Source organism: Pyrgilauda ruficollis, unplaced genomic scaffold (assembly GCF_017590135.1).
Source record: "Pyrgilauda ruficollis isolate IOZ18807 unplaced genomic scaffold, ASM1759013v1 scaffold73, whole genome shotgun sequence".
Taxonomy (NCBI): domain Eukaryota; kingdom Metazoa; phylum Chordata; class Aves; order Passeriformes; family Passeridae; genus Pyrgilauda; species Pyrgilauda ruficollis.
In genome coordinates, this window is record NW_024529155.1 from 3,228,144 (window position 1) to 3,240,871 (window position 12,728).

General features: G+C 43.6%; 1 protein-coding gene across 3 annotated transcripts in view; it reads right to left on the reverse strand.

The window, feature by feature from the left end:
- Positions 1-12,728, reverse strand: part of ETV6 (ETS variant transcription factor 6) — a 127,117-nt gene that overhangs the window by 26,832 nt on the left and 87,557 nt on the right. For all 3 annotated transcript variants that reach the window (XM_041485952.1, XM_041485951.1, XM_041485953.1), the window contains 2 exons: positions 4,860-5,024; positions 1,799-1,933 (listed from right to left, as the gene is read on the reverse strand). In XM_041485952.1, the coding sequence (XP_041341886.1) occupies positions 1,799-1,933; positions 4,860-5,024 (300 nt within the window). The remainder of the gene's footprint in view (positions 1-1,798; positions 1,934-4,859; positions 5,025-12,728) is intronic.

A 12,728-nucleotide genomic window follows, 5' to 3' on the forward strand; every position in this document is an offset into this window, starting at 1 on the left:
AGCCTGGGTTAAGCTCTGCTCCTCGCATTCATTCTCCTTTTTTAAGTAAGTTGTATTTTGCTGAGGCAAAATGAAAACTCAATTGTGATAGTTTCTCCCAAGTGACTTTGTGAAACAGGAGGAAGAAGTAATGTCAAAATAAACAAATTCACCTGCCTGTAAATTTTTGGCACAGAGATTTTTTGATTGCTCTGTCTTCTGGCAGGGAAGCTGAAGTTTCTTTTGCTTATTTTGAAGTTCCTCTCACAGCAAACCAGAAGTAATTTTTGTCATTACAAAGAGAAGTTTTAAGTAATAGCACAGAGTTCTGTAAGAAAAGCAGTGCTGCTATCAGCAGCCAGAGTATTGTAAGGAAGAAATCTAAGTTGTTTCTTAATCACTAGATTGTAAAATACGTATTTTTTAAATGACACGCAAGAAAGGCCAACTGATCATCCCTGTGAAATCCTCTCTAGTCAAAGTTGCTCCATATGTTAAATGCAGGAGTGTCTGAGAGAGCAGCTAGTATTTCTGTTTGAAATTTAGAATGGGAACACTCATGGGTAAAGGCCAAGCTTGAGGAAAAGATTTTACTAATGGTCTGAATACAGTGGGCAACTGGCTTTTGCACAGCTCGCCAACTGAACCTCAGCTAACCTGCAATATTTACACAGCTGTGTGGAAACACTTTGGAGTGTCCTTCTTCCACCTGCTGCTGTCCTGCTGTTGGCTTAGTCTCAGGGTTTTGCTGGTGCCACTTGACTCTGTCTACTGCAGACTGGCCACAGGCAACTTGTACAGGTCTGACAGCACCCCTGAATCTTCTCTTGCAATCCCATGTTGAATCTTGAAATAGATTCTTATCAAATACAATAAGCACACCTCTTCTCCAGTTAGCAGAGACCAGGGTGACATCCTAACTCACTTATATTCTCTTCTCCTGTTTACTCAAAAAAGGAGTAACACTACTTTTTCCTAGATTTTTAAATTGAAAACTTAATTCATTTTTAATTGAAAAAAAAAAAGTTCTGCCTGATGCTTTTGTGGAAAGGACCTCTGAAAAAGCTTAAGTTTTATATTTTTCTATGATACACCCAAGAAATCCAAGAAGTACTTCCAGTATGTGTATTTTAGAAGAAATTAAAACCTCAATTTTCCAGTGAAAAGAATCACACTTCCATTTTGTAGTAGAAGAAGCCCAAATATGCAATTCCACCAACTTAACTATTATTTTTTCATCACCTCTGATAGTCATGGTATGTGAGCACACTACTAGACCTAAGCAAGTAATTGTGATAATAAAAATGAGAGAAAACCTGCAGAAGCCCACTTCTCTCACACCAGAAATTGCTCAACCAGCCCAACAGCTGAGCAATGTGATGGGCTCAGTGCCAGGAACTCTGGTGTTCTGACAGACTGCCAGCTGAAGTGACTGGGAGCTGGATATTCCCCTCTGAGGCTGCCCTCCCTTGCTCTGCCAACAACTGCATTTAGCTGCATCTCCAGGATACTAAAAGTCCACAAAGCAACTTTGTCTACCTAACTGGGTGTGAGGAAAAATGAATCAATAGGGTCAATAAAATGCTCTGCTTTTTAATCTGTATCTGACATAGCTTTTAAAGGTGCTTTGGAAACAGAACAAAATAATAGAAGATAAATGGAGAAGGGCTTGTTGACTCACTAGACCATTTGATTGTTCCAAAGCTATGGAGACAGAGAGAGGAGAGCAGCTTTATTTAAGTAACTCTGGAGCAAGAAAATGACATAATTCCTACTCGCCTCTGTAATGGCAACTCCTGTAAGAATGAGACAGAGTTACCTTCATCATGATTCTGGTGCAATATGACCTCTGGCTGAGCATGGATAGAGTTCCCAGGGTGGAAGAAGGGTGTGAAGAGCATACGAGCTTTCCTTTGCTTGAGGATATGCTGAAGGAGCTCATACAAAACATCACCTGAAAGACAAACAGCAGGAAAAAGGAAATGAAAATGTAAATAACTGATGAGAAGACTCATTTAGCCATCTGATGCATGAATTCATGGCTCCTGGCTGCTATTTTCAGACCCAAAAATGCTAGCAGTAAAATCCTGCATTTCACTGCTATGCAAAGTTCTCCTCTGAAAGGAAAAAAAGGCAACATCACACCTCTGAGTGTGACTGTGGCAAAACACAACAACATTCCCTGGCACCATAATTGTTGTATCTTTCCTTAATGGAACATAACACCAGAATATCCAGGAGACCAGCGGACTAACTACTTATTTTGTGTCTTTTATAAATTTCATCTTGTATGGATGACCTTATTCCAACATCTACACCAAACACACAAGGTACTTTTGCATTTGGTCTGGTGTAACTGGTTGCGCATTTCAAAGTGAAATTGTGCATCACAAGGTAGGAAGTCTCTTGGCTTTTCATTCTGCCAACTCTTTTGTTTGTCACTGCTCATATTACAGAGGAACAGGCTGCAACAATTACATATTATCTGAAAACCAAGTTAGTAAAGTTTCACTTAGGAAACCTTAGATTTTCTGGGAGAGTATTCTCAAACATGGGGGTTTTTTAATAGTTTAGTTTGAGTAGTTTCTAAGAGATTGTATCATTTGTCCCATGTCTCTGTAAATTGCCAAAATTCTAATCTGTGGGCAACTTGAGTTTCTTAGTGTGAAACAGTTAAAGCCATACTACTTTCCATAGTTCAGTTTCCTTTATTTTTAATATCTAGGCTGCTTTTACTGTCTCAGCAGTGACTTTAGGGCATTTTTAAAAGGTGATTGCATTATCTGAATGCCTAATTAAAAACACAGCCTTGAGCACCCAGTTACATGAAAGTCTAAAAACTGATTTTACCACATAATTTCCATCACTGAATGCAACAGTGGCATAATCATAAATAACTAGTGCTGTAACACTCAGAGCAATAAGGCAGCAAATTTGTACCTTTTTTGATTGGCTGAACAGACCAGTGAAAACATCCATAAAGCTGTCTGCATTTTTGGGTTGTTTTTTTACCTAATGAAATAGCTGAAACTTCTGCATCACCCAGATGCAGCAATGTTAAGAAGGTGAAAAACATTTTGTACTCCCTCCCTCCCTCCCTTCCCTGGGCAGAACAGTGTTGGGGCTGTGAGCTCCTTTCTTGGCAAGACTGTGGGAGTGATGCCCTTCTCCTGCTTTAACCATGAGGGGAAATGATACAGCTTTCATGTGGCCTCAGTCTGGAAAAACTTAATGCCTCTGTGGCAAACATTATTTCACAGTTCTTAAATTTCACGTACACTTAATTCTGGGAAATGCTGAGCTAATGTCCCTTTACCTACAGTTATCTCAGCCTTTAGGGACTGACTCAGATAACCTCCACAAGGTTTATTATCAGTGGGGAATACCTGGAGGGAAGGAAGAAACAAAATGCAAGGGAGGAGGCCTTTAGCTGGGTTATTTCGTTTCAAATTCAGTTTAACCTTCTGAATAAAGTGAGATTTTGCAAGTCAAAGACTATTCTCTGGGAACATGCTATTTCCAGCCTAGAAACATTTTTAATCCTGTTTATTTCAAGTGCCCTCACAGCACACAAGGGGAAGAATAGAAACATAACTTGCAGAGGAGTTGCAGACAACATACATAAATGTGTCCCTTGCAGTCCTTGCCCACATCCCTGCTTTCAATACTCCTTTTGCTTCAAGCAGGGTTAATTTTTACAATCCAAGTGGTGTACCAGAATTAAAAAAAAAAAAAAAAAAAAAAAAAAGAGACATTTCTAGGCATTAGTTCTCGCTAATGCATTACAGTGACAACAGACATAAATGTTTGTGCTCTTCTTCCATACAAAATTAATCCTGGATTTGAAGCACATACTTAAAAACCGTACATACACTAAACATAAGCAACAGTTTGTGAGGCAGATTCTGCAGGAGGATGGCTGTGGAGAGTGGCCAAGCAGGTTGGTGCAGAATCAGACCCACAGCTTGATTATCAGCTGGATCCCAGCAGCACCAGCTGTACTCCTGCACCCTGTGAGCCTTGCACTGGAAGCCTCCTCACAGCAATTCTGTCACCACTTGGTCCAAGCTCTTTAATCACCTAGAGTGATTGAAGTGCAAGCCTTTATATTTAACAGGAGTACCTCGTGTGGTCACAAAAAACAAAGCTCACAACTCATATTTAAACATCCCTGACAAAGGAGGGCAGCGGCTTACTGTGACTGTATAACTGGAGCAGACAGACCACAGGGGATACAAATACAGGCAGGCAACACACACATTTCTAAATCTCCTTTGTTAATAAATGAAGACATAATTTGAGCAATAGGCAGACTGATTCACACACCTGTGTGTGCTGTGCTGAGGGCTGGACTCCAGCACATGTGAGAATATGGTAAAGCAAAACCCACAGGGGCTATTAAATAGAGGCAAAGTCCCCAAGGAAGGAGTTTTGCAGTCACTTTTAGCAGCACCTCAGCCAAGACAACTGGGAGGCAAAATGCTAATAGGGGCTGCTTAAAGAGTCTGGAGCACTTGATTGGCTTGCTGCTGTAGTTGGGTCTGTGAACAGATAAGCCTTTACAAGGAAGAGCTGGAAGTCATAAAATGCTGCCAGAGCAGCTTGCTTTCTGGGAGCTCTGCAGGGAGTTTTAACTATAAACAGGTAGGATGTTTGGGTTTGAATTTGCATTCAAATATGCCTACAACTCAGGTGTATCAGGATTTCTTCCTCTCTTTGTCCTTTATGTCCTTGCCTCATACAAGTGTCTCTGTCCTCCCTTTACCCTCCCTTTCCCAGTCCACCTCAGCAGAGGTGACCATTTCCTCCTCTGACCCTCTTCAGCTTTTGTTGCAGCTTTCTCTCTCTTTGCAATCACAGCTTCTGTAAATAATCCTCACCTGAATGAGGGGACCTGTATCGAAAGTCCTCTTTGGTCAGGAGCAGCAGGGCTTTGCCGTTCATCTCGAAGGTGTTGCTCTCAATGGGCCTCAAGGAAAACTCCTTCTCTGCCCACCGGAGCCACTGCGCCACATCCTCCCTGCTCCAGTAAACCGGCTGCAAACCTGGCCAGAAAGAGACCACAGCTCTGTTACCAAACTGAGACAAGGCACAGGAACACAGGCAGACATCACTGAATCCCCCCCTTCCCCACAGCACAACCTAAAAAGTCTCAGGGGAGAGGGCAGGAGAGCAGTGTCATGTTGGTACAGGATTACTTTAAGCACTGGACTGCGAAATACTTTGGCATTTTGGTTTATCTGTGACATGTTGTGAACCAAGAACTGACTCAGTAGCCTGAAGAAAGCTCACAGGACATTATTTCATTCCAGGTTTCCACTGTGCAAAAGGATTTTCCTTCACATGCTCCTTCAGATGTGAAGAGCAAGCAGCAGGAAAAGTCCTTGGTGCCATCCATCCTTGGTGTGTATCCTTTCACAGAAGAGAGGTGTGCTCTCTCTTCACAGCCCTTGTACATTCATGGATCAAGAACAATGAAAAGTTGTCAAATGCAAGACAGCCATGGCTTCTCTCCAGGTGGCTGGGGTGGGGTCTGTAAGGAAGGGCAGCTTAAATACAGGCCCTGTAACTGTGATTATCAGCACATGTATTGTTGAGAGAGGTGTATTCACACAGGCCCATCCCTCCTCCAGGTGCCATTACGTGAGCAGGTGCCATTCCCACACTGGAGAGGAAAGCCAGGGCCAAGATTGTGCCACCTTTGGCACTGCTTTAGCCTGTGCTTCCTGTATAGCAATCAAAAATTACCAATGTAACTAGGTCCATTAGGTAAGAGGGTATACCATTTTTTAATAAAATAGTAGGGATATTTAGTTTGGAGACAGTTTATACAGCCTAGGCTATTGTGTTTACTCACAGAGACCCAACCACATTACCATCAAAGACATTTTGCCTGCTATCTTTATTGGGCCCAGGCAGAGAAGCTTGGGAGGTATGACAATTTAGTATCTGTTCTACACACAAATTTAAAATAGCTTCCTTCCCCTGGAGAGAAGGCAGCACAGTGAAGAGCTGTTTATACCCAAGTAGAGAGATTATCTCCAACCCAATGGGCGATAAAAGGTTTATTTTCCTTTCCCCCTCGTGAGATGACTCATTGTTTGACTTGCTACAAAGCTTACCCACTGTGCATAGGAACATAAAATTTGCCATATCTGATCAGATCTCTGGTACACAGCCTCTGGCAGGAGCCAATATCTTATGCTTCAGAGGAAGACGAACCTCCCTTCCTTATATTGCACCTGGCTGATTGTACACTGCACATGGGAAGAAATTTCCTTCCTGGCACACCATTCTCTGAGATCTGATTACCCTCTTCCTACCAAGCACTAAAAGAAGCCTGAAAGAGTTGTACCACTCTTGTTTTGGTTTGGTTTTTACTTCTTTAACAGATAGGCAACCCTTTTATTTCTGTTTTAGCAAGAGGTAACATGAAGTGAATTGCATTCTGCTGCTTTGCCAGATTCCCAGACAACGGCTTTGGAAAGTCCCAGAGCCACAGCTGCATACAGAACTGAATCTCTGTCAGAAGAGGAATTGAGATTGTGCCTGAGAAAGGGTCAGAGCTGACCTAAGGAACGGATGCCTGCATGGCCTGGTAGCAAGAATTTCCATTAGCTTTCAACTGTAGCATACTATTGTACCGCAGAAACAAGTAGTAGCCTTTAATTATTTATGAAGCAAATTCTCTTCCCCCTAAGAATTAGGGTCTGCTCATTGAGGTCAGAGTTTTCTGTAGGATCTTTATTTTTGAAGAGACTGGGGTGAGGAGTAGATTTTCTCAGAGACATGGAAACTGCCACCTAAAATGCCAGAGTGAGGTTCATCTTCTGCTGAATAAAGGGCTATTCCTGCAGAAAATACACTCCAGACCCCAGGCTGTTGCTGTAGCTAAAAGAGAAAGGTGAAACATGATGCAGGCAGACCACAACATATGAAAGGGTTTTACAGGACGATCTGAGGAGTGCTTGAAATGTTTGTATGTGATTTCTTTTGCCTCCCTCTTTGCCATGCCAAGCAATAAATTGCCCAAAGGAGAATTGTTGTGCAGAAATCTAACTGGCCTTCTGATGTGTACTTCACCTGATGAGGCATTAAACAAAAGAGAATATCACTGTGAAAATCAGGCTGACAAGGACAGAGTTGTACCATAACTTCAACATGAGGTGAGTGCTCCCTTACAGATAACAATGTAATAAATAAATCACTCCCTGTACAAACACAGATCAACACTTCCCACCTGCAGGTGACAGTACATTTTGCCTTCTGTTCAATTAGTACAAAAGTACTGTGTCCAAAGAAAGCTTTAGATTGATGAGTGCTAGACCCAGAACAGCCAAATAAGTTACACAGACTGAGACAAGCCCCATGAGCTGTGCTGGCAGCTCTGAAACAGACCCAACACTTCACACTGCAAATGAGGTCTCTGCTGGGTTTCAGTAGCACCTCTGAAACTTGTGAGAAAAGTCCCAAAGTAATATGACCTAGCACCACTTGGCTTGAAATTACTGAGAATCAGCAAGCAGCCAGTCTAATTCAGTTTGGCTGTGGCTAAACTGAGTGGGTGGATGTGCCACATCACTCCACCCCTGGGGTGATCCCATAATTAAAATACTTACATTGTGTTTGGAAAACATAAGGTGCCATAAAATAAGTAAACTGCTTTTCCCTAGATGGATTGCTTATTCTCTCACTTCCCTCCCTTCCTGCCCTGCTGCTTTCCTGGGAAGTTAGTTTCTCAAAAAAATGTGCCCCCACCACATGCCCATTTGTTTTGTGAGGCTGAACCAGTTCAGTCACAGGAGGCTTTTCTAGGGGTGCACAGCAGTGTTGCTAAAAAGTGCTTCAGAAACTGTCATTCAAAAAACAATTCTTTTATGAGCAGTACAGCATCTACTAAACTTGAATGCCACCTTTTTTGACCCTTCTTAAGAAGAAGTAGTTGGTTTTGTGAAAACAAGGTCATGAGATGGTTGGCTTTGCAGCTGAAGGGATTTTACAGCACAGTGTACACTGCTATCAGTAGGTAATGAAAATGCTCCCCTGTACTGTCCATGGAAGAAAACCTAATCCCACTTATACTATTTTTCTTCTTTGGATGCTGTTTCTTATTTTCCTCTCTCCATCTTCTTTTATTGTCATGCCCACAGTGGAGGAAAATGGGCTCTTTTTATCTCTCTGGTTTTATTCTCTACAGAAGCTAACAGCACTGTCTTTAACTAACAAAGATATTTACCAAGGAGAATGAAGTGAGGAAAACAAGAGCTGTGTTGCAAAATGAGGGCAGAACTTTGCCTGTTGAACCAGCTGTTGAAATCAGTATGAAGGTTTTGCTGCTTTCACTAGGTGCAGATCAGACATGGGGGATGCTGCCTTTCTCCCAGCCTGCTCTCTTGGTGGCCATGGACTTCCCAGGGTGAATTCTGATCTAAGAGTCAGACCTGGCTGTGCTCCCATCTCTGCCTTTGCACCTCTGGTTGAAATCTGGCAAGCTGTCCCCATCATGGTCTCTATCTGTGTAGGACAAAAATAAACAACAACAAAAACTTCTTGAACTCAATAGCTGAAAGCAGGTTAGACAAAGCCATGCAAACCATCAAAATCTGGCTCTATGAGATCCAGCGTGTTCTGTCTTCTGTCAGTTTCCAAGCACCACCTCCAGCAGAGTAAATACAGTTAATTTACTGACATGTTTATAAACTGACAGCTTTATATGCATTAAACAGGAAGCAAAATCCGTGCTCACCTTTCTAACACTGCAGGCTGATGCACTGGTGTCTTAATGGATTATCTACTTCTGCAGCATACTCCTCACCTGAAGCCCTGGTTCTAACACCTGCTACTCTGGTGACCTTATAAATGATGAGGACAATCAATTCTCACACTGCAGGGCACAAGCTGGTAACCATCCTGAGTGCAGAAGAAATCCACTCTTTGCTCCTTTCTATTCTCAAGCAGCAAAGCAAAGTGCAATGGAGAGGGACTGATGGGGTAATTTACATTTTGAAGTAGCCAGTAAACCTGTTAAGCACTAACAGGCACAGGAATGTACTGGTCTGTTGGACAGTTTAGGCTGATGGTCTCTCAAGAGTTTACTTCTGAGAGAAAGCCCCTCAGCTCTCTGAAGCATGGTCAGGCTTTGAGATGGGAAAACAGAGTGCCCTGCTCAGGCAGTATAACCTTTGCACTTAGAACTACACAGTCAGCAATATTTTCACCTGACCACAGACTTCTGATGGGGTTACAACTTTGTTTTTTGCACAGATGTAGCCAACCTTAAATCTTGCAAAGCACTTGCACTCAGCAACCCCTTCTTTGGTTTGGAAGACAGAGTATGCATTTTACAGTATGAGTTGCTATGTTCAGTGAATGCAACAGATACACCTAAAATGTGAAGTATAATGTACCACAGGCTGTTTTCACCTTGACTCATTTTGGAACAATCTGAGGACACAAATCCAATGTAAAATGTGATGCACAGTACCACCGAGAGCTGCTGTTCTTCTTTATTTTCAAGATGAGGACACAGGCACAGGACAGCACGCACATGGAAAACAGCATTCATAACAAGTTTTGTCTAACTTTCTGTTCCACTTCAGCTATGCTCTCCATCTTCCCCCTGGCAGGCAGGATGATGGTGTGAGAAGGGGCTAAAGACAGACCTCTCATTTATCCCTGCTTTCTGTAGGGCAGACAGAATTGTTCACACTCCCACGCCAAAAACTACTTAGCATGGTTGGGCAAACAGCAAAGGGGCCAGTGCATGCAAATCAGCAGCTGGTTTCCAAACACCCAGGGACAGATGCATCATCACTGGCAGCATAAGGGAAGCCAGCTCAAGTCTGTAGCTACTCTGAGCCTTTAGTGGGAAAATTACGCTGGAGAAGTTCAGAATGCTTCAATGTCTCCTGTCAAGTAACTCTTAGGAACGGGTGCTCTCTTTGTTATTAACAAAATTTTTCCTTGTTAGCTGTGAAGCATAATACGTGCCTCTACATATGATAGCGTATGTCAAGCAGGAGAAGTGGATGAGGTTATGTTTTGGTCTTAATTTCTGTATAGAGGTAGGTAACACATTCTGGAAGAAAAGCTTATGATTAGATTTAAATCCTTCTCTCAGGTTCTGCCAGAGCAACTTTTTAAGGTCCAATCCCAGCTTACATCTTTCTTTGGAATGCTGAACTACCAAAATGCAAAGAGGTGTCATAGTGCTTTGCCAGTTAACATCTGAAATGCTCTGAAGTGCAAATTGCTGCACAGCTGCTTCAAAGATACTGTTTCAACATTGCCAGAGTGCTGTGTGCTGCTCTCTGGTTCCCTGTTTGGAGACCCTGATTGTTGCTGCAGACCAGGGGCCCTGTTCTGGTATGTGCTTGGAGGTGACAGAACCACCACCACCAACCACCCTGCTCCCCAGCAGGGCAGTGCTGAGCTCCACAGCAGTGTGGCATCATGCTGAAGGGCTTTCCAAACTGAGGCACCAAGGTCCTCCTGAGGCAGCAATTCTGTACTTTCTCTGCTGGGGCTGCTGCATCCATCTCTGAACCCAAGAGACTTCCCTAAAGCACCCAGAACCCACAGGGTGCTCGGCTGCTCTTCAGAACTGTCACTTCCATGGAAGGCAAAGGCAGGAAGGGTGAAGATCTGGTTTCTCAGGAAGCCTTTCCAGTTCCTCAGAGGTAACAGAAATCTGTGGCATGCCTAGCTATTCCCATGCAGATGGAGAGTGTAATTAACTGTCCTTAGGGACTGTTCTGGGGTTAGCATACATGTGGAAGATGTAGCCCTGCCACAGGATAAATCCTGTACTGCTGGGGGTCTGTGCACTGCCTGTTACGAGTAGGAGACAGAAAACTGTGCAGTGATGTGCCTGACCACTTGCTCTTTCCAGCAGGTGCCCCTTGACCCAGGCAGTGGAGAAGCAGTGTCCATTCATTGCTGTTGGCTTGCAGAGACTGCCTCACCCTACAGTAGAGAGCTGGCTCTGCACTTCCCAGGCCCAGAGATAAGCAAAGGTAGAAAATGAAGAAAAGGTTAATCCTGGCTAATCCTCAGAAAGAATTATTTGGGAGGTGAGTATGAAGTGGTACAAAGGAAATGCACGGCAGCAGATAAAAATGCCCCTTTACAGGTCTTGTTGAGGAAAAAAATTATTGGATAAGGGAGCACAGGAGTTGTGGCAGGAAAAGAGACCACAAGTGAGGGTTGCACATTCTTTAAGAAGGTCTGAAAGTGCCCGTAATCAGAATGACACGGCTTTGAGGAATCTCCTACACTGCTGGGAACAGAGGGCAAACCAGCTTTTTCAGTAGTAATCTGAAATAAAAGGCACAGGCTTATTTCTCCTGGTGTCCTGTTGAACAAGGTATTAGAGGTAGAGCACAAGTGCAGGTAACGCTCTGTGCACTCTGCCTGCTCTGGGGCCTCCACGTGCGCAGGCGTCTGCAGAAACCAACCCAGCAAAGCCCTGCCATGGGTTTCTGCCATGCTGACTCTGCTGGCGTGGTGCCCTATGACCCAGCCCTTCTCCTTTCACTGTCTGTACAGAGACCCTGGGAAGCTGACACATCTGAATCCCTCAGGGTTTTGGGGTCATAAAATAAATAAAATTGCTCTCCTAATGCAGCCTTTGGAAAGTCTGTAAGAAACATATTGATCGGAAAATGCTCGATTAGAATGAGCTCTCATACAGGGAAATAAATCTTTTCAATTGCCCACACCCTGTGCCAAGCTCAGCTTCCTGGAAGCAACTATGGCCCTTTCTGGAACTGAGGTGAAAATCCCATGTTCCATCACCTCGCCTGACCTGCTGACATTACACATGGTTTGCATTTGCTGATCAAATGCACAAGCAGGACTCTAAATTAGCCTGCTGGGCTAAGACAGCTCACTGATTAACGATGGCAGATGAAGTCACCGATACAAAACCCCACAAAATTTGAAGCCACACTACAGAATTCAAAATGAAGAATATTTTCTTTCTCACCCTATGCCCAACCCCTTTTCTATGTAGAGACAAGTTAGTAAATGAAGTAACTCTCAGACAAAATTACTCAACTATGCCTAAGACCCCCGGCCCCAGCAACTCAGGAAAGTCCCCAAACACTGCTGACCAATTCCTGAAGTCCTTGCAGTTGTACCTGATGTCAGACTAAAGCTTCTAGTGCAACTCCAGTGGTTTAATGTAGCTAGCTGTGCTGTGTTTCTTATAACTGTGATCCACATTTGACCCACAGCAGCATCATCCAGAGCGAACCCGTAGAATAAGTGGATATTAGGATGTCCTCTGTGAGCTGCTAATCCACTTTGGGATTAGTCAGAAACAGAAAATATTACAATGCTGGAGCAGCCTACCTGCTGCTGACAGGCAGTTTGTGGCCTGAAACAGAATTCACCCAGGCCAGGACAAACCAGTCTAGATAATGGTGCTGGTTTGTGTGTTGAAGTTGGATTTGAGGTTCTGAGAGGGAACAAAAAGCTACCAAAGAAGTGAGCAACCACAGAGGTGATGAAAAGACCAGTGGGTTTTCTAGGCACTCACTCCATGAGCCATGTCCAAGAGCTTTCAAGAACTCTGCAGACAGCTCCAGCTTCCTTTCATGTTATTTGCAAAACCTTCCTAGAAGCCTGACAAGAGCTTTCCTTCCAGGGCAGGGTGAAGGCTGGCTTTTTCCATCTGGGCAGCATGTTCAGAGAAGGCCAGAGTGCAGCAGGGGTCAGTGAGCCATGGCCAGCAGGACCCTGCCAGC